Raw genomic sequence first — 22,606 nt, 5'->3', positions numbered from 1 at the left:
ATAAATCATATTTAATCACTGAACAGTAGCAGACCTAACTTCATCTGTTCCTGACTCTGGATAGTGGATTAAAAAGACCATCAATCTCCAATGATATTAAAGTACTATTCTGAACATGACTGATATACTGAGTGGCAAGTCAAGATATCTGCTGGTTTTATTGTTTGGTCAATACCACCACCTGCTGGACAGGTTTAATGTTGCTGGACTGAGCAGTATGGGAGGATGAAAGATGACACATTTAGGGACGGTTTCCTGGACATCTACATTGAACATGTTTTTAGTCCAGGACTAGGATTAATCTGTGTCTGGGAAACCAGACCATATACTTTAGTAGAAAGTAAGTGATTCCAGCTTGTAGTGGGCTGACTAGTCCTGAATTGTCCTTTTGTTCCTGGACCATTTTCCATGCAGCTCCAGGTGACAGAGAACACATCAATTAGGGCCGAGCCTACAAGCTGATCAATGATACTGAGGAGAATTACATAGAGACAGAGAACCAACTGAGAAAACATATCAATGGTTCTGAATGACAACCAATATACATCAACACCATACATCATGATTCATGGAAATGTACACGATTAAAACATTGTATTTAAATAGATATGAATACATTGAATTTTAATTCATAACATCTTCTGAAGATCAAATCAGTTAAATCATTGTAGATAAAACAGAGTAGAATGAATCATCACATCTGGGGACCATCACCACCAGCATGACTAGTATCTATGTGGACCCTACTACAGTTTAACCAGCTCAGCTATAGACTACACCAGCATGACTAGTATCTATGTGGACCCTACTACAGTTTAACCAGCTCAGCTATAGACTACACCAGCATGACTAGTATCTATGTGGACCCTACTACAGTTTAACCAGCTCAGCTATAGACTACACCAGCATGACTAGTATCTATGTGGACCCTACTACAGTTTAACCAGCTCAGCTATAGACTACACCAGCATGACTAGTATCTATGTGGACCCTACTACAGTTTAACCAGCTCAGCTATAGACTACACCAGCATGACTAGTATCTATGTGGACCCTACTACAGTTTAACCAGCTCAGCTATAGACTACACCAGCATGACTAGTATCTATGTGGACCCTACTACAGTTTAACCAGCTCAGCTATAGACTACACCAGCATGACTAGTATCTATGTGGACCCTACTACAGTTTAACCAGCTCAGCTATAGACTACACCAGCATGACTAGTATCTATGTGGACCCTACTACAGTTTAACCAGCTCAGCTATAGACTACACCAGCATGACTAGTATCTATGTGGACCCTACTACAGTTTAACCAGCTCAGCTATAGACTACACCAGCATGACTAGTATCTATGTGGACCCTACTACAGTTTAACCAGCTGAGCTATAGACTACACCAGCATGACTCGTATCTATGTGGACCCTACTACAGTTTAACCAGCTCAGCTATAGACTACACCAGCATGACTAGTATCTATGTGGACCCTACTACAGTTTAACCAGCTCAGCTATAGACTACACCAGCATGACTAGTATCTATGTGGACCCTACTACAGTTTAACCAGCTGAGCTATAGACTACACCAGCATGACTCGTATCTATGTGGACCCTACTACAGTTTAACCAGCTCAGCTATAGACTACACCAGCATGACTAGTATCTATGTGGACCCTACTACAGTTTAACCAGCTCAGCTATAGACTACACCAGCATGACTAGTATCTATGTGGACCCAACTACAGTTTAACCAGCTCAGCTATAGTCTACACCAGCATGACTAGTATCTGTGTAGACCCTACTACAGTTTAACCAGCTCAGCTATAGACTACACCAGCATGACTAGTATCTATGTGGACCCTACTACAGTTTAACCAGCTCAGCTATAGACTACACCAGCATGACTAGTATCTATGTGGACCCTACTACAGTTTAACCAGCCCAGCTATAGTCTACACCAGCATGACTAGTATCTATGTGGACCCTACTACAGTTTAACCAGCTCAGCTATAGACTACACCAGCATGACTAGTATCTATGTGGACCCTACTACAGTTTAACCAGCTCAGCTATAGACTACACCAGCATGACTAGTATCTATGTGGACCCTACTACAGTTTAACCAGCTCAGCTATAGACTACACCAGCATGACTAGTATCTATGTGGACCCTACTACAGTTTAACCAGCTCAGCTATAGACTACACCAGCATGACTAGTATCTATGTGGACCCTACTACAGTTTAACCAGCTCAGCTATAGACTACACCAGCATGCCTAGTATCTATGTGGACCCTACTACAGTTTAACCAGCTCAGCTATAGTCTACACCAGCATGACTAGTATCTATGTGGACCCTACTGCAGTTTAACCAGATCAGCTATAGACTACACCAGCATGACTAGTATCTATGTGGACCCTACTACAGTTTAACCAGATCAGCTATAGACTACACCAGCATGACTAGTATCTATGTGGACACTACTACAGTTTAACCAGCTCAGCTATAGACTACACCAGCATGACTAGTATCTATGTGGACCCTACTACAGTTTAACCACCTCAGCTATAGACTACACCAGCATGACTAGTATCTATGTGGACCCTACTACAGTTTAACCAGCTCAGCAGTACCATTGAGACAAAACCCAGGATAGAGGGGCTGAGTGAATGTGGTCTGGACTCTGTGGAGGAGGGTCATTGTGTCAGAGACACTGTAGAAGGACAGAGTACCTGCCTTGTGATCCAGGTACACTCCTACTCTGGAGGACTGAGGGCCTGATACTTTAGTCTCAACATTATTGTGTATGAAACAATAACCACCTCTATAGCACAGTAAACTCCAGGACTTGTTATTGTTTCCAAATCCACCATCTGACCCTGTTCTGCTGATGTCTTTATATGAGACTGCTGTATAAACCAACTCCCCGCTCCACTCCACTTCCCAGTAACAGCGTCCAGACAGACCCTCTCTACACAGAACCTGCAACCAGATGGTGAATCTGTCTGGATGGTCAGGATATGGTTGGACTTTGTCTGTATAGGTCACCTTTCTGTTCCTTTTAGACAGAGAGAGGCGTGTTTGTGCTGTGTTTGGATCCAGTGTGAGCTGACAGGAATCTGGGAGAAGAGCAGAGACCAATGAGGGGAGTCAGAACAATAAGTTAAGTCAGATACTGTATCTACCCAGTCTTTGATTAGATCTACTATTGCTATATATTTCTAGAGGGATTGTTAGGAGTGTCAGTAAAAAGAGACTGTTAGTTACTTCACAATAAAGAGACTCACATTGTAACAACTGTTCTCTAGTCTTGGGCTCTGGAGGCAGTACAACATCCACTATATTCACTACAGACACACAAACACATTGACAGAGAGAGGGAATGTTATCATCATACCATATTCCACATGTATATGACTAGTAGGGAACTTTCAATGGTCTAAAGTTGATGTTCTTATTGTTTTCAACACACCTGTAGTGGAGATCTTGGTCCATTCTCCTTTAAGGAAGTCTTCTAGTTTCTCTCTCAGTTCAGACACAGTCTTACTCACATCTCCAAAGTACTGAAGAGGACGGACAACGATGCTGGGTAAGTCTGAAGATACACTGATACTGGAGAGAGACTGATAACTCTGGAGAGAGAGAGAGAGGGACAGAGAGAGAGAGAGAGAGAGAGGGATGGACAGAGAGAGAGAGAGGGACAGAGAGGGACGGGGACAGAGCGAGAGAGACAGGGACAGAGAGAGAGAGATAGGGACAGAGAGAGGGAGAAACAGGGACAGAGAGGGAGGGAGGGAGGGACCGAGAGAGAGAGAGAGAGAGAGAGAGAGAGGGGGAAGGACAGAGAGAGAGAGAGGGATGGACAGAGAGAGAGAGAGAGACAAAGAGTGACAAAGAGACAGAGGGACAAAGAGGGACAAAGAGAGAGGGGGGACACAGAGAGAGAGGGGGGGACACAGAGAGAGAGGGGGGACACAGAGAGAGAGGGGGGACACAGAGAGAGAGAGGGGGGACACAGAGAGAGAGAGGGGGACACAGAGAGCGAGAGAGGGGACACAGAGAGAGGGAGGGGGGGACAGAGAGAGGGAGGGGGGGGACAGAGAGAGGGAGGGGGACAGAGAGAGAGAGAGAGGGGGACAGAGAGAGAGGGGGACAGAGAGAGAGAGAGGGGGACAGAGAGAGAGAGGGACAGAGAGAGAGAGGGACAAAGAGAGAGAGGGACAAAGAGAGAGAGAGGGACAAAGAGGGACAAAGTGAGAGAGGGACAAAGATGGACAAAGAGAGAGGGACGGGGACAGAGCGAGAGAGACAGGGACAGAGAGAGAGAGGGGGGGACAGAGAGAGAGGGGGGACAGAGAGAGAGGGACAGCGAGAGAGAGGGGGACAGCGAGAGAGAGGGGGGACAGAGAGAGAGGGGGACAGAGAGAGAGGGGGACAGAGAGAGAGAGGGGGACAGAGAGAGAGAGAGGGACAAAGAGAGAGAGATGGACAAAGAGGGACAAAGAGAGAGAGATGGACAAAGAGGGTCAAAGAGAGAGAGGGACAAAGAGGGACAAAGAGGGACAAAGAGAGAGAGGGACAAAGAAGGACAAAGAGAGAGAGGGGGGACACAGAGAGAGTGAGAGGGGGACACAGAGAGAGAGAGAGAGGGGGACAGAGACAGAGAGAGAGAGGGGGACAGAGAGAGAGAGAGATAGAGAGAGGGGGACAGAGAGAGAGAGAGAGAGGGGGACAGAGAGAGAGAGAGAGAGGGGGACAGAGAGAAAGAGAGTGGGGGACAGAGAGAGAGAGGGGGACAGAGAGAGAGAGAGGGGGACAGAGAGAGAGGGGGGACAGAGAGAGAGAGAGAGGGGGGACAGCGAGAGAGAGGGGGACAGCGAGAGAGAGGGGGACAGCGAGAGAGGGGGGGACAGAGAGAGAGAGGGGGGGACACAGAGAGAGAGAGAGCGGGACACAGAGAGAGAGAGAGGGGGACACAGAGAGAGAGAGGGGGACACAGAGAGAGAGAGGGGGACACAGAGAGAGAGAGGGGGACACCGAGCGAGAGAGGGGGGGACACAGAGCGAGAGAGGGGGGACACAGAGCGAGAGAGGGGGGGACACAGAGAGAGAGGGGGGGACACAGAAAGAGAGGGGGGGGACACAGAGAGAGAGAGGGGGACACAGAGAGAGAGGGGGACACAGAGAGAGAGGGGGACACAGAGAGAGAGGGGGACACAGAGAGAGAGGGGGACACAGAGAGAGAGACAAAGAGAGGGAGGGACAAAGAGGGACAGAGAGAGAGAGAGACACAGAGAGAGGGACACAGAGAAGGACACAGAGAGAGGGACACAGAGAGAGGGACACAGAGGGACAGAGAGAGAGCGAGAGGGACAGAGAGAGGGACAGAGAGAGGGACAAAGAGAGGGACAAAGAGAGAGAGGGACAGAGAGAGAGAGAGGAACAGAGGGACACAGAGAGAGAGGGGGGGACACAAAGAGAGAGAGGGGGGGACACAAAGAGAGAGAGGGGGGACACAGAGAGAGAGGGACACAGAGAGAGAGGGACACAGAGAGAGAGAGGGACACACAGAGAGAGAGGGACACACAGAGAGAGAGGGACACAGAGAGAGAGGGACACACAGAGAGAGAGGGACACACAGAGAGAGAGGGACAAAGAGGGACAAAGAGAGAGAGGGACAAAGAGAGAGAGGGACAAAGAGGGACAAAGAGAGAGAGGGACAAAGAGAGAGAGGGACAAAGAGGGACAAAGAGAGGGAGAGGGACAGAGAGGGACAGAGAGAGAGGGACAAAGAGGGACAAAGAGAGCGAGGGACAAAGAGAGAGAGGGACACAGACAGAGAGAGGGACAAAGAGGGACAGAGGGACAAAGAGAGAGAGGGACAAAGAGAGAGAGAGGGACACAGACAGAGAGAGGGACAAAGAGGGACAGAGAGAGAGGGACACAGAGCGACAAAGAGAGAGGGACAAAGAGGGACAAAGAGAGAGACGGACAAAGAGGGACAAAGAGAGCGAGGGACAAAGAGAGAGAGGGACACAGACAGAGAGAGGGACAAAGAGGGACAGAGGGACAAAGAGAGAGAGGGACAGAGAGAGAGAGGGACAAAGAGAGAGAGGGACAAAGAGAGAGAGACAGGACAACAAAATGATTGAGATTAATAGTTTCACATTAAGTTAATTTCATACCACATGTAACAAGACAGTTTAGTTACCTGGAGGAAATGGATGTGATCCTCTTTGTGTGAGAGCTGCTCCAGCTCAGTGCTTCTCTTCCTCAGCTCAGCTATCTCCTGCTTCAGTTGCTCCAGGAGTCCTTCAGCTTGACTCACTTGAGCCTTCTCTTGGGCTCTGATCAGCTCCTTCACCTCAGAGCTCCTTCTCTCAATGGAGCGGATCAGCTCAGTAAAGATCTGATCACTGTCCTCCACTGCTGCCTGTGCAGAGCACTGTTAAGAGAGAGGGACAGAGAGAGAGACAGAGAGAGAGAGACAGAGAGAGAGACAGACAGATATATAGCTAACTGTAAAGTAATGAGTGACCATTTTAGAAAATCATGGGACATATAGTCTTTGGTTGCATGCTATTTTATGTTAATCATATTGCTGCTTGTAGCCTATTACTGATGCTACGTGGTCTTATGCTGCCATCTATTGGAAATATTTACCAATTAAAAGTTATTAATTCACTTAAAGACATTGGTGAGGCAGCTGAGAAATAAAGTGTATTTAATTAGAGAGATCAGTCTCAAACCTGCCCCACCTGTCCCACGCCAATTGCTGGACTTTCACATAGTTACTATGTCACCCAGTTCAAACCACATTTAACATATAAAACAAATGAGTCTTGTTTATCAAGTGTTCTGCCTTGCAATAATAAATATAATAAAATAACTAATAAAAAAGCAAATGCTTACATAGGTTTTATTTAAAAAATAACAAATGTTATTTAGTACTAAAATGGTATTTACTAACATAATATTATTACTAAAATAGTTGTAGGCTACCCTACCCTAGAATTAGGGTTCAGGCTAAAATAGGTTATACGTAGGGTTAGAGTTTCTGTACAGCACTTTGTGACATCTGCTGATGTAAAAAGGGCTTCATAAATACATTTGATTGATTGTTAGGTTCAGGGTATTTAAAGAGAAAAACTGTATGGGTTTATATCTCTCTTGCTCCTCCCTGTGGTCTTCTGTGGGTACTACATACCTCATTCACCACACTTGATAGGCTCATAATCTGAGGTAGCAACTGAGTCAGAGCTACAAATCAATGAGCTCCACCTATCCATTTGGTTTACAACTCAGTGAACCTGCGCAGCATTCTCTCTATTTGATGTCTACGAACTAACAGATTTCAACACATATCAAATTACCCAGCAGCCATTTAGGAACAACACATCTGTTTAAATCGGCCACATCTTGAAAAAGACGTCAGGGACATACGTTTTGTTTAGGTTTTAAACTTTTTCTGAAATAAAATATGGTTAAACATGTTTAACCTGTTAGGGCTAGGGGGCAGCATTGACACGGCTGGATAAAAAACATACCCGATTTAATCTGGTTACCACTCCTACTCAGTAACTAGAATATGCATATACTTATTACATATGGATAGAAAACACCCTAAATTTTCTAAAACTGTTTGAATGGTGTCTGTGAGTATAACAGAACTCAAATGGCAGGTCAAAACCTGAGAGATTCCTTTACAGGAAGTGGCCTGTCTGACCATTTCTGGAACTTCTTTGCCATCTCTATCATTTACTAAGGATCTCTGCTCTAACGTGACACTTCCCACGTCGTCCATAGGCTCTCATAGCCCGGGAAAAAAGAGAATGTCGTCATTCCAGCCCCAGGCTGAAACACATTATCGCCTTTCTCAAGTGGCCCATCAAGAGACACTAGCTTATGCGCGTGACCCCGACCGCCCCCGCCTTTGGGATTTTTTCCTCTGTTTGCCGAAAAGGAGATTCCCTGTCGGAATTTTACCGCTTTTCTACGAGAAAAATGACGTAAAAATTGATTTTAAACAGCGGTTGACATGCTTCGACGTACGGCAATTGAATACTTTGAATTTTATTGTCAGGAATTGCGCCAAGCGCGACACTTCTTTACTATTTCGGATAGTGTCTGGAACGCATCGAACAAAACGCCGCTATTCGGATATAACGATGGATTATTTTGGACCAAACCAACATTTGTTATTGAAGTAGACGTCCTGGGTGTGCATTCTGACGAAGACAACAAAAGGTAATGACATTTTTATAATAGTAAATATGATTATGGTGAGTGCTAAACTTGCCGGGTGTCTAAATAGCGAGCCCGTGATGCCTGGGCTATATACTTAGAATATTGCAAAATGTGCTTTCACCAAAAAGCTATTTTAAAATCGGACATATCGAGTGCATAGAGGAGGTCTGTATCTATAATTCTTAAAATAATTGTTATGCTTTTTGTGAACGTTTATCGTGAGTAATTTAGTAAAATGTTAGCGAATTCCCCGTAAGTTTGCGGGGGTATGCTAGTTCTGAACGTCACATGCTAATGTAAAAAGCTGGTTTTTGATATAAATATGAACTTGATTGAACAAAACATGCATGTATTGTATAACATAATGTCCTAGGGTTGTCATCTGATGAAGATCATCAAAGGTGAGTGCTGCATTTAGCTGTCTTCTGGGTTTTGGTGACATTATATGCTGGCTTGAAAAATGGGTGTCTGATTATTTCTGGCTTGGTACTCTGCTGACATAATCTAATGTTTTGCTTTCGTTGTAAAGCCTTTTTGAAATCGGACAGTGTGGTTAGATTAACGAGAGTCTTATCTTTAAATGGCTGTAAAATAGTCATATGTTTGAGAAATTGAAGTAATAGGATTTTGAAGATTTTGAAAATCGCGCCACAGGCTGGCAGTGGATGTTACGTAGGTGGGACGAATTCGTCCCGCCGGTCACATAGAGGCTAACGTTTAATGTCTTTGCACCAACCATCTGTTCTACTCACTAACACTGTAGGTCACTACAACGTGTAACCAGGTGAACAGTGAGCTTCCTCACCAAGTAGCTGTAAACTAGTTAATAATAAGTTACCTGAGGTAAACCTACAAGGTTAACGTGGGCTGGAAGAGAATTACTTCAAAACCACAGCAAACAGCTGGGACATATGCTAATATTATATATATATATATATATATATATATATATATATATATATATATATATATATATTAGGTTTATTAATATATATATATATATTAATATTATATCACTGGGCTCCTTGGCGAATAGTTTCATCAGAAAATATTTGTAAAAAATGTCCACACTATCTGTGCTAACAAACCCTGTGTACCAGCCCTCCCCTGTTTAACCTTGAATTTAGTTCAGAAAACCACTTGGAAATGGACCAAAACGAACCAACTCTTTACGGATCTGTTCGTCCGTAATAAACGGAGGCAGATTAGACACCACTACTCTTGTTGAAATCAGCACCAACACACCCCTCACATAAATCATACTGGTAACTAGCCTGGCAACAAGACTCACCTTTTACATTACCACAACAACCGCCTTGTTCATTCTGGATACAGAGTGTATATGTTCCTCTCCCACCTGTTCACCGACCATGATCAATAATTCCTCCACACCATTCTCCAGAACACACCTGAAGAGACAGCGTTTCTTCTCCACTCGGTTGAAGACATCACACCTCCCAAACAAACTACCCTACTCCCCCCTCAACTCTAACCGATAAACAGTGGAAACTAGTAAATAAACCCTTAACAACTACAAAATACATTTGGAAAATACGCAAAAAGAATAGTAGCCCTCAGGAACCACAAAACCCTCACACAACACCTTCTTCTTCTATGATATAATGGCTTTCCAACTGTCCAACCAAAACCACAGCCTTGTCTACTAGTATATTCCCAACAGTCATCTAGAACAGTAGCAGTGGCATGCTCAACCTCACAGCCTTGCAACCCAATAAGATAATGATAATTTATTATGCCGTATACCCAAAGGTATCTCACCTGCCTCCACTAGTAAGACACAAACAGATGTAGATTTAAATACACCAATACATATCCTAAAGCTATATACTGGATTCTGTCCAGCTTAAGTCTTTGCTGCTGTTCTATAAACTATACACCCGTAATCAATTGTCATCCTGATCAGAGCTCTATAAATATCCATCAACGATTGTCTGTCAGCACCCCATTCATAACCAGAGACCCACAAAACCAACTACCACGAAAGTGATGGAATGAGAGAGAAAGAGAGAGACATCTTTACAACACTGTACATAGACATAATATAACGTTTCTTCTTCTTTGGAGTTTAACGGCGGTTGGCATCCAATATGTTGTGTTACTGCCCCCAACTGGACTATAATATAAATCTATTTTACTTTGTGATACAAAATGGGAAAAGGGGAAATTATGATAATACTTACTAACACCATTCCAACTAACCCTACACTCATTAAAAACCCACTACCCCATTCCACTACTTTGACCCTATCTGCTCCTGCACCATGTCAACTAACCCTACACTCATTAAAAACCCACTACCCCATTCCACTACTTTGACCCGATCTGCTCCTGCACCAGGCCAACTAACCCTACACTCATTAAAAACCCACTACCCCATTCCACTACTTTGACCCTATCTGCTCCTGCACCATGCCAACGACCTGGGAGGAAGGAACACCACCACTCAACACACCCTGGAACTCTTCTGAAGTCAAATCTCGTTTGACCAAATACTTCTCTGCAGCTGCCACCACAACATCTGTTGTCTGTGATTTACGTTCCATTTCTGTGGTACAGTTGATAACCATTGCTTTGAACTCTAAGAAGCCAACCTTACTGAATCATATATCACTCGTTGGCCAATTCCTCTGTGCTGGCACAGATCTACTACTCACAGGGATCCTCTCAGGATCCCTCAGCCTTGACCCATCCTCCTCTCCTTTCTTCACTACTCTGACTCTAGACACCTACACCTGCCTCTCTCTCACCAGACACCTCTGATCCCCAGCAACATGGGCATCCCTACAGTTGACACAACTTTATCCACTGAAACTACACAATCCTCTATCCCATGACCTCCTGCACACTTCCCACATCCTGGAATCTCCCTCCTACAAACTGCTGCAACATGACCATAAACGTTGCACCTGAAACAGCTCAGTGGATTCAACACAAAGACTCTAACAGGATAACTGATATATCCCAACATGACTTTGTCGGGTAAAGACTCAAACGCTGACAGTGACTCCTCTGTTTCACCACACTCACCACAGGGTCTGCTTCACACCAAACGGTGGGCATCACAAACACCAATAGCCTTCAACTTCAATTGCTCCACCTCCACACTAACGCTACCCAAGAAATCACTCCTTTCAATGGTGCCCTGTTCCTAAGAGCAAAACAAGAAACAGATCTTGACCCAAGTTGCGTGACACGGAGCGACCACTCTCTCTGGTCAGAAGAAACACAAACAAATATCAAAAGTCCCACCCACCGTGAAACCACAAAAAACCTCTGTTTTCCAATTGAATTATAACATTTGAAATGTCTCTATTCCTTTGAAACTTTTGTGAGTGTAATGTTCACTGTTCATTTCTGTTCATATGTAAACATATGTTTCCCATGCCAATAAAGCCCTTTGAATTGTATTGAGAGAGAGAGAGAGATCCATGTTAATGTATAGGGGACATGAGTCAGTCATGGTTAGTCATGGTTATGTGATGAGGTAGCCCCGCCTGCGACTTCTAAATCAGTGTCGGCCCAATAGGGAATGTCCTCTTGGTGTAATGGTCAGGATGTTGGTTTATCCCACGGTAGACCTGGGTTCATATCCCATCAGTTACATTAAGCAGTCTATTCTCTTAAAGGGGTCAAGACAGCCTGTTCTCAACGGTGGGGTCAGTGGGATTGGAGAGGGGCCCCTCTACCTCTCTCTGACTGGAGGAGAGAAGTGAAATGGTGTGTCTCCTCTGGTCAACAATACTCACCTTGAAAGACTCCACAGCCTGTTGGAGCTCCTTCAGCTCCTTCTCTCTCTCCTGGAATCTCTGCTGGACCTTCTGCTGACTCATCCCCAGCTGCCTCTGTGGAGAATCACTCGTCAATGACCTATCAAGCTTTATTTGTCCAGTAGATCAATAGTATAGTAATGTGATATAGGACCCATAGAGAGGAAGGTCTACAATCCTGAGGAAGTCCTTTTACAATATGATATTATGTTGCAATGTGAATGATTATAGTTTTTATGGTAGGCCTACATGTATCAAGGGGTTGAGACTGAACTTTGGACTCATTAAAGGCCAGTCAGAATGATAATAGTGTTTGACATTAGAAAATGGTGATACATTTGGAGAATCTGGGTTAACATATCTATATACTCAAGGTTTGTGTTCATATTTGTGGATCCATTTCATTTGAATGATCTCATATTCAAACAGCCTTAGTTCCTACTGTATCTTTAATTCTTTGTTTGTCAGACAGTCACCAACAAGTTGTTCTGGTCTTACCTGTTTCTCAGTCCTCTCTGCTGCAGCTGATACTGTATTATGGCCTTTATGTTCATCCATTGTACACATCAGACAGATACACTGCTGATCGGTACGACAGTAAACCTCCAGCAGTTTGTCATGATGAGAGCAGATCTTCTCCTGTAGTTGTGCGGTGGCTTTGACCAGCTTGTGCTTCTTGAAAGCAGGAGATTCATAGTGAGGTTGGAGGTGAGTCTCACAGTAAGAGGCCAGACACGCCAGACAGGACATGAGGGCTTTCTGCTTTCTGGTCCCAGTGCAGACATCACACGCCACATCTCCAGGTCCAGCATAGCATAGAGCAGGAGGGGGAGCAGCCTGGAGTCCTGTCTTCTTCAGTTTCTCCACCATATCAGCCAACATGTTATTTTTCCTCAGATTAGGCCTTGGAGTGAAGGTCTCTCTGCACTGAGGACAGCTATAGACCCCTTTCAGAACATCCTGATCCCAGCAGCCCTCAATACAGATTCTACAGTAATTGTGTCCACAGGCAGTAGTGACCGGCTCCTTCAGTAGATCCAGACAGACAGAACAACAGAACTGGTCCTGGTCCTCCAGAACTCCCTGCTGAGCCATTTGGACAGTTGTTCACTCTCACACAGACAGACAACACAGAGACTCAGATCAGTTTCGTTTCCTCAGAAAATAGTTTGCGAAGGGGAGGGACTTCCTGGTTCTGCCAGAGGGGTGGGGTTAGAGGAAGGGAGTGAGAGAGGGAGGGGTTAGAGGAAGGGAGGGAGAGAGAGAGACAACTGCATGCAACATCGAGAAGGAGACTAATATTTTAGTTCCTAGGTTAGGGCCCTTAATATGGAATAAATCTAACAAATGTGAGTTGTTAGAATATATAAAGGTTAACAGTTTCTATGAAGTACATATTATAATTATTGATTTGATAGTGATACAATGTTCTGTAGTTGAAATGAATACTGTATGTATTGACTGATCATTGAGAATGAGGTAATACTTTACATTACAGTGTGGTTATTACTGTCATAGTAAACAACATCTGCCTGCCTGCCTGCCTGCCTGCCTGCCTGCCTGCCTGCCTGCCTGCCTGCCTGCCTGCCTGCCTGCCTGCCTGCCTGCCTGCCTGCCTGCCTGCCTGCCTGCCTGCCTATTGCAACAGCTGTAGACTCAGCCAAATTCTCTGCTGTGGTTGTTGTTGCTATAAGTGTTCAGGTACAAAGTGATTGACCTCACTGTGACCCATATACAGAGTTCATCCACTCTGATAGAACTCCATCTAGGAACAGAACTCACCAGGCTGATAGAACTCCATCTAGGAACAGAACTCACCAGGCTGATAGAACTCCATCTAGCAACAGAACTCACCAGGCTGATAGAACTCCATCTAGGAACAGAACTCACCAGGCTGATAGAACTCCATCTAGGAACAAAACTCAACAGGCTGATAGAACTCCATCTAGGAACAGAACTCACCAGGCTGATAGAACTCCATCTAGCAACAGAACTCAACAGGCCACCCAGAGGAATACATTGAAAGTTTACAAATCACTTCATAGTTTATATCCCATATTGTTTGTAGCTCTGATTTCACTGTCTTAACACAACTCTTCCTGGTCTATAGAAATGGCCATCATGGGAAGGAGTGAATAGACTCTGTGAGACAACCATTACCTCTCTCCTCTTTCACATCCCTCTATGATCTCTCCATGAGGGAGTACAACCATTACCTCTCTCCTCTTTCACATCCCTCTATCATCTCTCCATGGGGGAGTACAACCATTACCTCTCTCCTCTTTCACATCCCTCTATCATCTCTCCATGGGGGAGTACAACCATTACCTCTCTCCTCTTTCACATCCATCTATCATCTCTCCATGGGGGAGTACAACCATTACCTCTCTCCTCTTTCACATCCCTCTATCATCTCTCCATGGGGACGTCCCAATAATCTCTCCTTCCTCCTGAAGTGTAGCTTTCCTTCTCTACTCCTCACAAATGTAAAAGCATTGGATTGGTGATGGAATGGGGTAGAGGGAGTTTACATATACCAGTCATTTCCTTTTAAATACATGAAGGGAAGTGGGAGAGAGAGAATCAGATAAAGTTGTGGAGATAAAGGAATATGTGAGCAGAAACCCTCCAGGTACAGATACTGTATGTAGAACCATAGTAAAGCCCAGTATGGACTATCAATACAGATACTGTATGTAGAACCATAATAAAGCCCAGTATGGACTATCAATACAGATACTGTATGTAGAACCATAGTAAAGCCCAGTATGGACTATCAATACAGATACTGTATGTAGAACCATAGTAAAGACCAGTATGGACTATCAACACAGATACTGTATGAAGAACCATAGTAAAGACAAGTATGGACTATCAATACAGATACTGTATGTAGAACCATAGTAAAGACCAGTATGGACTATCAATACAGATACTGTATGTAGAACCATAGTAAAGACCAGTATGGACTATCTATACAGATACTGTATGTAGAACCATAGTAAAGACCAGTATGGACTATCAATACAGATACTGTATGTAGAACCATAGTAAAGCCCAGTATGGACTATCAATACAGATACTGTATGTAGAACCATAGTAAAGCCCAGTATGGACTATCAATACAGATACTGTATGTAGAACCATAGTAAAGTCCAGTATGGACTATCAATACAGATACTGTATGTAGAACCATAGTAAAGCCCAGTATGGACTATCAATACAGATACTGTATGTAGAACCATAGTAAAGCCCAGTATGGACTATCAATACAGATACTGTACGTAGAACCATAGTAAAGCCCAGTATGGACTATCAATACAGATACTGTATGTAGAACCATAGTAAAGACCAGTATGGACTATCTATACAGATACTGTATGTAGAACCATAGTAAAGCCCAGTATGGACTATCAATACAGGTACTGTATGTAGAACCATAGTAAAGCCCAGTATGGACTATCTATACAGATACTGTATGTAGAACCATAGTAAAGCCCAGTATGGACTATCAATGCAGGTACTGTATGTAGAACCATAGTAAAGACCAGTATGGACTATCTATACAGATACTGTATGTAGAACCATAGTAAAGCCCATTATGGACTATCAATACAAAGTGACCATTTAGAACGAGGCCCAGTTCAATGAGAGGAAGTCTTAACAGAACTGGGGGATGACAGACATGAAGTGGGAGGGTGGAGAGCAAATGTATTGTTGTGCCAAACACTAAAGCATGATATTGTAATACATCTACACTCTATTCCCTATGTAGAACACTACTTTAGACCTGGTCAGAAGCACCATAGTGTACTACGTAGGGAATAGGGAAGCATTTGGAACAGAGACAGTAATTCCCCTGAACATCTTTCTCTTCCTGGGGTTTATTATGGATCCCCATTAGTTCCTGCCAAGGCAGCAGCTACTCTTCCTGGGGTTTATTATGGATCCCCATTAGTTCCTGCCAAGGCAGCAGCTACTCTTCCTGGGGTTTCTTATGGATCCCCATTAGTTCCTGCCAAGGCAACAGCTACTCTTCCTGGGGTTTATTATGGATCCCCATTAGTTCCTACCAAGGCAGCAGCTACTCTTCCTGGGGTTTATTAAGGATCCCCATTAGTTCCTGCCAAGGCTGCAGCTACTCTTCCTGGGGTTTATTATGGATCCCCATTAGTTCCTGCCAAGGCAACAGCTACTCTTCCTGGGGATTATTATGGATCCCCATTAGTTCCTGCCGAGGCAGCAGCCACTCTTCCTGGGGTCCAGCAAAATTAAGGCAGTTACACATTTTAAAAACATTGCAATACATTCACAACAGATTTCACAACATATTAAGTGTGTGCCCTCAGGCCTCTACTCTACTACCATATATCTATAACACAAAATCCATGTGTATGTGTTTGTGTTGCTTCCCATAGTCTGTTATGGACTTGGGGACTGTGAAGAGACCACTGGTGACATGTCTTGTGGGGTATACAGACAGCTTGGTGCATTCAACATGTCAATACCTCTCATAAATACAAGTAGTGATGAAGTGAATCTCTCCTTCACTTTGAGCCAAGAGAGATTGACATGCATATAGTTAATGTTATGTCTCTGTGTACATCCAAGGGCCAGCCGTGCTGCCCTGTTCTGAGCCAATTGTAATTTTCCTAAGTCCCTCTTTGTAGCACCAGACCACACGACTGAACAGTAGTCCAGGTGCAACAAAACTAGAGCCTGTAGGACCTGCTTTGTTGATCAACTTGTTCAATATCCACATTATCTATTACAAGATTTAGTTGAGGTTTAGGGTTTAGTGAATGATTTGTCCCAAATACAATGCTTTAAGTTTTAGAAATATTTTGGACTAACTTATTCCTTGCCACCCGCTCTGAAACTAACTGCAGCTCTTTTATTCAGGATGTACCATCCAGCTTCCTGTTGCAACCTCATTGTGAAACATTGTGAAACAGCACTCACCTGGCTTACTGGTGTTCTTCCATGCCGTCCATGGGAGGGGTGTGTCACTTGAGTGGGTTGAGTCACTGACGTGGTCTTCCTGTCTGGGTTGGCGCCCCCCCTTGGGTTGTGCCATGGCGGAGATCTTTGTGGGCTATACTCGGCCTTGTCCTAGGACGGTAAGTTGGTGGTTGTAGACATCCCTCTAGTGGTGTGGGGGCTGTGCTTTGGCAAAGTGGGTGGGGTTATATCCTGCCTGTTTGGCCCTGTCCGGGGGTATCATCGGATGCGGCCACAGTGTCTTCTGATCTCTCCTGTCTCAGCCTCCAGTATTTATGCTGCAGTAGTTTATGTGTCGGGGGGCTAGGGTCAGTCTGTTACATCTGGAGTATTTCTCTTGTCTTATCCGGTGTCCTGTGTGAATTTAAATATGCTCTCTCTGATTCTCTCTTTCTGTCTTTCTCTCGGAGGACCTGAGCCCTAGGACCATGCCTCAGGACTACCTGGCATGATGACTCCTTGCTGTCCCCAGTCCACCTGGCCGTGCTGCTGCTCCAGTTTCAACTGTTCTGCCCTCGGCTATGGAACCCTGACCTGTTCACCGGACGTGCTTGTTGCACCCTCGACAACTACTATGAGTATTATTATTTGACCATGCTGGTCATTTATGAACATTTTAACATCTTGACCATGTTCTGTTATAATAGCCACCCGGCACAGCCAGAAGAGGACTGGCCACCCCTCATAGCCTGGTTCCTCTCTAGGTTTCTTCTTAGGTTTTTGCCTTTCTAGGGAGTTTTTCCTAGGGAGTTTTTCCTAGCCACCGTGCTTCTTTCACATGCATTGCTTGCTGTTTGGGGTTTTAGGCTGGGTTTCTGTACAGCACTTTGAGATATCAGCTGATGTACGAAGGGCTATATAAATACATTTGATTTGATTTGATTTTGATTTGATTTGATTTGACCTGTGATCACCACCAACCCAGGCTCCACATCGGTAGCCTTGGACACCCAGGCTTCACTCAAGATCAACAAAAGGACATTTGGAAGGATCCCATTGAGCAAAGTAAACAAAGATGTGTTTTTTCAACGTCTTTTGCTCGTAGGGATGGTCTCCCGAGAGAGCACACCAGGCAGCAGGGAGTGCTTTGATGTGATTGGTTGGTCAGCAGGAAGTTTCATCTGGCTACACAGAAGGGAAAAAAAAGACAATTATATACATGGAATAATTTGATTAGTCAAGATACAGAGTTCCTCTGTCCAGTGTCTGTGTTATTTTGCCCATCTTAATCTTTTCTTTTTATTGGCCAGTCTGAGATATGGCTTTTTCTTTGCAACTCTGCCTAGAAGGCCAATTTGACATTTCTACGTGACCCCAAACGTTTGAACGGTAGTGTAGTGTACGATAGTAGTGTACACTACCCGTGAAAAGTTTGAACACATACTCATTCAAGTTTAAAAAAAAAACTGTTTTCCACATTGTAGAATAATAGTGAAGACATCAAAACAATGAAATAACACATATGGAATCATGTAGTAACCAAAAAAGTGTTAAACAAATCAAACTTTCTTTTAGATTCTTCAAAGTAGCCACCCTACGCCTTGATCTATTAGATGCTATAGACTATGTGTAGTTTGATAATAGGACTTTAGTATAGGGGCTTAGAGATGGTAAAGAAATCTCTGCTTATAGGAATAAATAAGGCATATTGCTGTGCACATATGGAGGAGTGAAACTATAGTTTAACCACTTCCCCCGACTGGGGTTGGTTCCTCTCTTCCACGTTCACTCCCCGCAGCTGGTCTAGGCATGTGGTTAAACTGGTCTAGGTGTGTGGTCAAGTACATCGAATAGAGATAAACTTGAGGAACAGAATAGACCTGTATTGTTTTCAATCATGTTTGCTTCTGAGTAACTTGGTCACACTGCATAAGACAAAGAGCCTCTGAGAGTGACCACAGTTCTTCAGCCCATCCTGTTATTATCGTATTTTACAGGTGGCACATCTGTGTGGAGATATGAAGAGAACAGAGGCTAGCTTGGTAGAGAAAGGACTAACGGATCTGACATTATCACTTGTTTTTGCGCTATGACCTCACAGACCTGATACACATAACCACAAGAAGAAAACAAGGTAGCTCATGATGCTCCGATCTGCCGGGGAGGGTGGAACCAACAACGACTAAGCTGTTTTGTATTTTCTGTATTATTGGGCTCTCAATGATCACCTACGGGAGGTCGTTGACCAGCTCCATTATTGCAATAATGAATCAATATTAAAGGTTGATTGTTTGAGGAAATTGAAAGTCTCTTCTCCCTTACTTGATTAGAATTTCCTTGTGTCCAAGCGTTTGACTGGTACTGTATAAATGCTTATTGGTTATTTACAAGCTATGCAGATGCAGCATCCAGTGGGCTGAATAAACCTGGTTTGAACTTTTCTCTGATGACAAAACACAAAGCAGTATCTTTAACAGCACCATTTCTAGACAGACAACAGAGGATGTTCATGATGTTTTGATCAACAGACTATTAGAATAATAATTCAAGTTAATATAAACGTTTCCTCTTCAGTTAACTAAAGTTATATTACAGTGCATGTAAATGAACATTAATTTCAATTAATTTGTTAAAATCTATTCAACAATTGCCTTTCTCTCTCTTTGAATCAACTATCACCACATTTTATACACTGCAGTGCTAGCTAGCTGTAGCTTATGCTTTCAGGAATAGATTCATTCTCTGATCCTTTGATTGGGTGGACAACATGTCAGTTCGTGCTGCAATAGCTCTGATATGTTGAAGGACGATCCGTCCGGAAGTTGTCATAATTACTGTGTAAGTCTATGGAAGGAGTCTCCTAGGTTTGTAATTGAAGTCAATATACCCAGAGGAGGACGGAAGCTAGCTGTCCTCCGGTTAGACCATGATGCTACCCGACAGAGTGCTGTTGAGGCTACTGTAGACCTTCACTGCAAACCAGTATGTTTAAATCAGTTATTTGGTGACGTTAATATTTTTGTATAGTTTTTTTCTAAAAAGTTTAACTTGAAAAAATATTTCACTCTAAAATAATATCTGAAATTCAGGTAGGATGGTCCTCCCCGATCCTCTGAGGAGCCTCAACTGCATTCTATCACGTACTAATTACGTACTGTACATCTGGATATTCACCCTTTTCAAACTACTCAAGGCATGGCATTCAAGACACAGAATATTTAAAATATCTAAAGACAATAACACTAACTATAAATTAGTCTGATAACTCACCATCTAAGAGATTCTGAAGACATAGAGTCCCCAGAGTGACCCAGACGAGGATTCAAAGTTGAGATTTCGCCACCATTTCGCTTTTCTGAACGTATAACTCTGATTGCATGATGGTTTCAATGCCTCCCATCATTGTATAATCTAAACTGCTGTGAAATATATTTTTCATAATCAAAATATAGGTTTTTCAGCTGTTTGAAGCTGATGTACCAAACCGAAAGTAAAAGATGCAAAAACTAAACTTAAGAACGGGAAGCATAGAAATAGGCACATAGTACAGGTCTACCGCTTCTTAGACTTGCTTTCAATGAGAATGACAGATCTATAACACATATTTCTTTGTGCATTTTTTATTTGTATTTTTATTTTAATTGAACATTTATTTAACCAGGAAGGGCTAATTGAGATTTGAAATCTCTTTTTCATGAGTGACCTGGCCAAGATAGGCAGCACCAAGTCATTACACAATTACACACAGACAACATTAAACACTACAAGTAATCTAGTAAAAAACATAGCATTCAAAAGAGTATTATAAAATCATAAAACAGCTAATTAAAAACAGGTCAGGGAATCAGCTTCAAAATCCTTCATCAGTGATTTAAAAACACCAATCGGGACAAGTTCTTCCAGTTTAAAAGTATTTTGTAAGGCGTTCCAAACCGATGGTGCAGAGTACATTAAAGCCCTTTTACCAAATTCAGTTTGGACATTTGGAACAGTTAGCAGGATAAAGTCCTGCGAATGAAGAGAGTACCGACCACATTTCTGAACAATAAAAAGGCCCAAATAAAATGGTCGTAAAACCCAAAATGGCTTTGTAAATAAAAGTATACCAGTGACTGAGCCTACGAGTGACTAGAGAAGGCCAGCTAACCCTGGTATATAAAGTGCAGTGGTGCGTAAGGGTTTTGCAGTTTAAAATAAATCTCAATGCTCCATGGTAAACGGTGTCAATTGATCTCAAACACTGAGCAGAAGCATTCATATATAAAATATCCCCATAGTCTAGTAAAGGCATAAATGTATCTGATACTACCCTCCTTCTAGCCTCCTCCTAGTTCCCAACTGGCCTACCTGGTTAAATAAAGGTGAAATAAAAAAAATAAAAACAGGCCTTATTCCTAAAATAAAATCCCAACTTCAGCTTACATTTTTTTGTAAGTTGTTGAATATGCAATTTAAAAGAGAGGCCATCATCAATTACAATTACAAGATATTTATATGAGGTTACAGTCTCAATCTCATTGCCCTGACAGGTAGTAATAGGTGAAAGGTTCAGACGTCAATTTCCTGCTTTAGAAAACACCATTAGTATAGTTTTGTCAGTATTGAGGATAAGCTTCAATTAGACCCATTTAGATTGTGGGTACAGTCTGACACCGTTCTCCACTAACCCATTTAGATTGTGGGTACAGTGGGCTGGAGGGGACATGCTTGAAACCCTACAGCTGATCAAAATCACTGAAAGATGAACAGCTGAACTGTGAGGTGTTGTCCATACAGACTACCTCTGAGACCCCATGACGAGCAAAGAATGACTCAATGTGAGTTACCAGCTGACTAGCAGTGGTGTCCTGCAGCAAAGCTCTCTGAGTAATGAGAGTAATAGTCCATCAGTAGAACATCGTTCTCTCCCTCCAGAGAACAGAGATCCTCTGTACCTCTTCTTCCTCAACCCTCATTGGCTCTTTGCTCTGTTTTGACCTGCATTTCTTGCATGTTCCACAGGCTCTGACTTTATCAGCATTCATCTTGGGTCAGAATAACAGTGCTTCTGTACGTCGTTTTGACTTTTCCATCCCTGGATGGTCCTGGTGTATTTTGATCAGCATGTTTTTCTGTAATTCATGAACCCTTAAACAGAATTCCATCCAGTACAGATATCTCATCCCTGTATTGACCTTAATGGTAGGGTATAGGTCAACTCCCTCCAGTACAGATGTCTCATCCCTGAATTGACTATAATGGTAGGGTATAGGTCAACTCCCTCCAGTACAGATATCTCATCCCTGTATTGACCATAATGGTAGGGTATAGGTCAACTCCCTCCAGTACAGATATCTCATCCCTGTATTGACCATAATGGTAGGGTATAGGTCAACTCCCTCCAGTACAGATATCTCATCCCTGTATTGACCTTAATGGTAGGGTATAGGTCAACTCCATCCAGTACAGATATCTCATCCCTGTATTGACCATAATGGTAGGGTATAGGTCAACTCCCTCCAGTACAGATATCTCATCCCTGTATTGACCATAATGGTAGGCTATAGGTCAACTCCCTCCAGTACAGATATCTCATCCCTGTATTGACCATAAGGGTAGGGTATAGGTCAACTCCCTCCAGTACAGATATCTC

General features: G+C 43.3%; 1 protein-coding gene across 1 annotated transcript; it reads right to left on the bottom strand.

Moving 5' to 3' along the window:
* Positions 1 to 2,514: 2,514 nt before the first annotated feature.
* Positions 2,515 to 13,166, bottom strand: LOC123729855 (tripartite motif-containing protein 16). Its single transcript, XM_045706320.1, has 6 exons — positions 12,532 to 13,166; positions 12,013 to 12,108; positions 6,210 to 6,443; positions 3,472 to 3,631; positions 3,287 to 3,346; positions 2,515 to 3,118 (listed from the first exon to the last, which is right to left on the bottom strand). Exons 1-6 carry the CDS (start codon positions 13,126 to 13,128, stop codon positions 2,607 to 2,609), a joined length of 1,659 nt encoding a protein of 552 aa, XP_045562276.1. The 5' UTR covers positions 13,129 to 13,166; the 3' UTR covers positions 2,515 to 2,606.
* Between the last annotated feature and the right edge of the window lie 9,440 nt (positions 13,167 to 22,606).

This window comes from Salmo salar, chromosome ssa23 (genome assembly GCF_905237065.1).
Source record: "Salmo salar chromosome ssa23, Ssal_v3.1, whole genome shotgun sequence".
NCBI lineage: Eukaryota > Metazoa > Chordata > Actinopteri > Salmoniformes > Salmonidae > Salmo > Salmo salar.
Note: the sequence above shows the minus strand (reverse complement) of the source record. Positions and strands in the feature narration are given on the sequence as shown.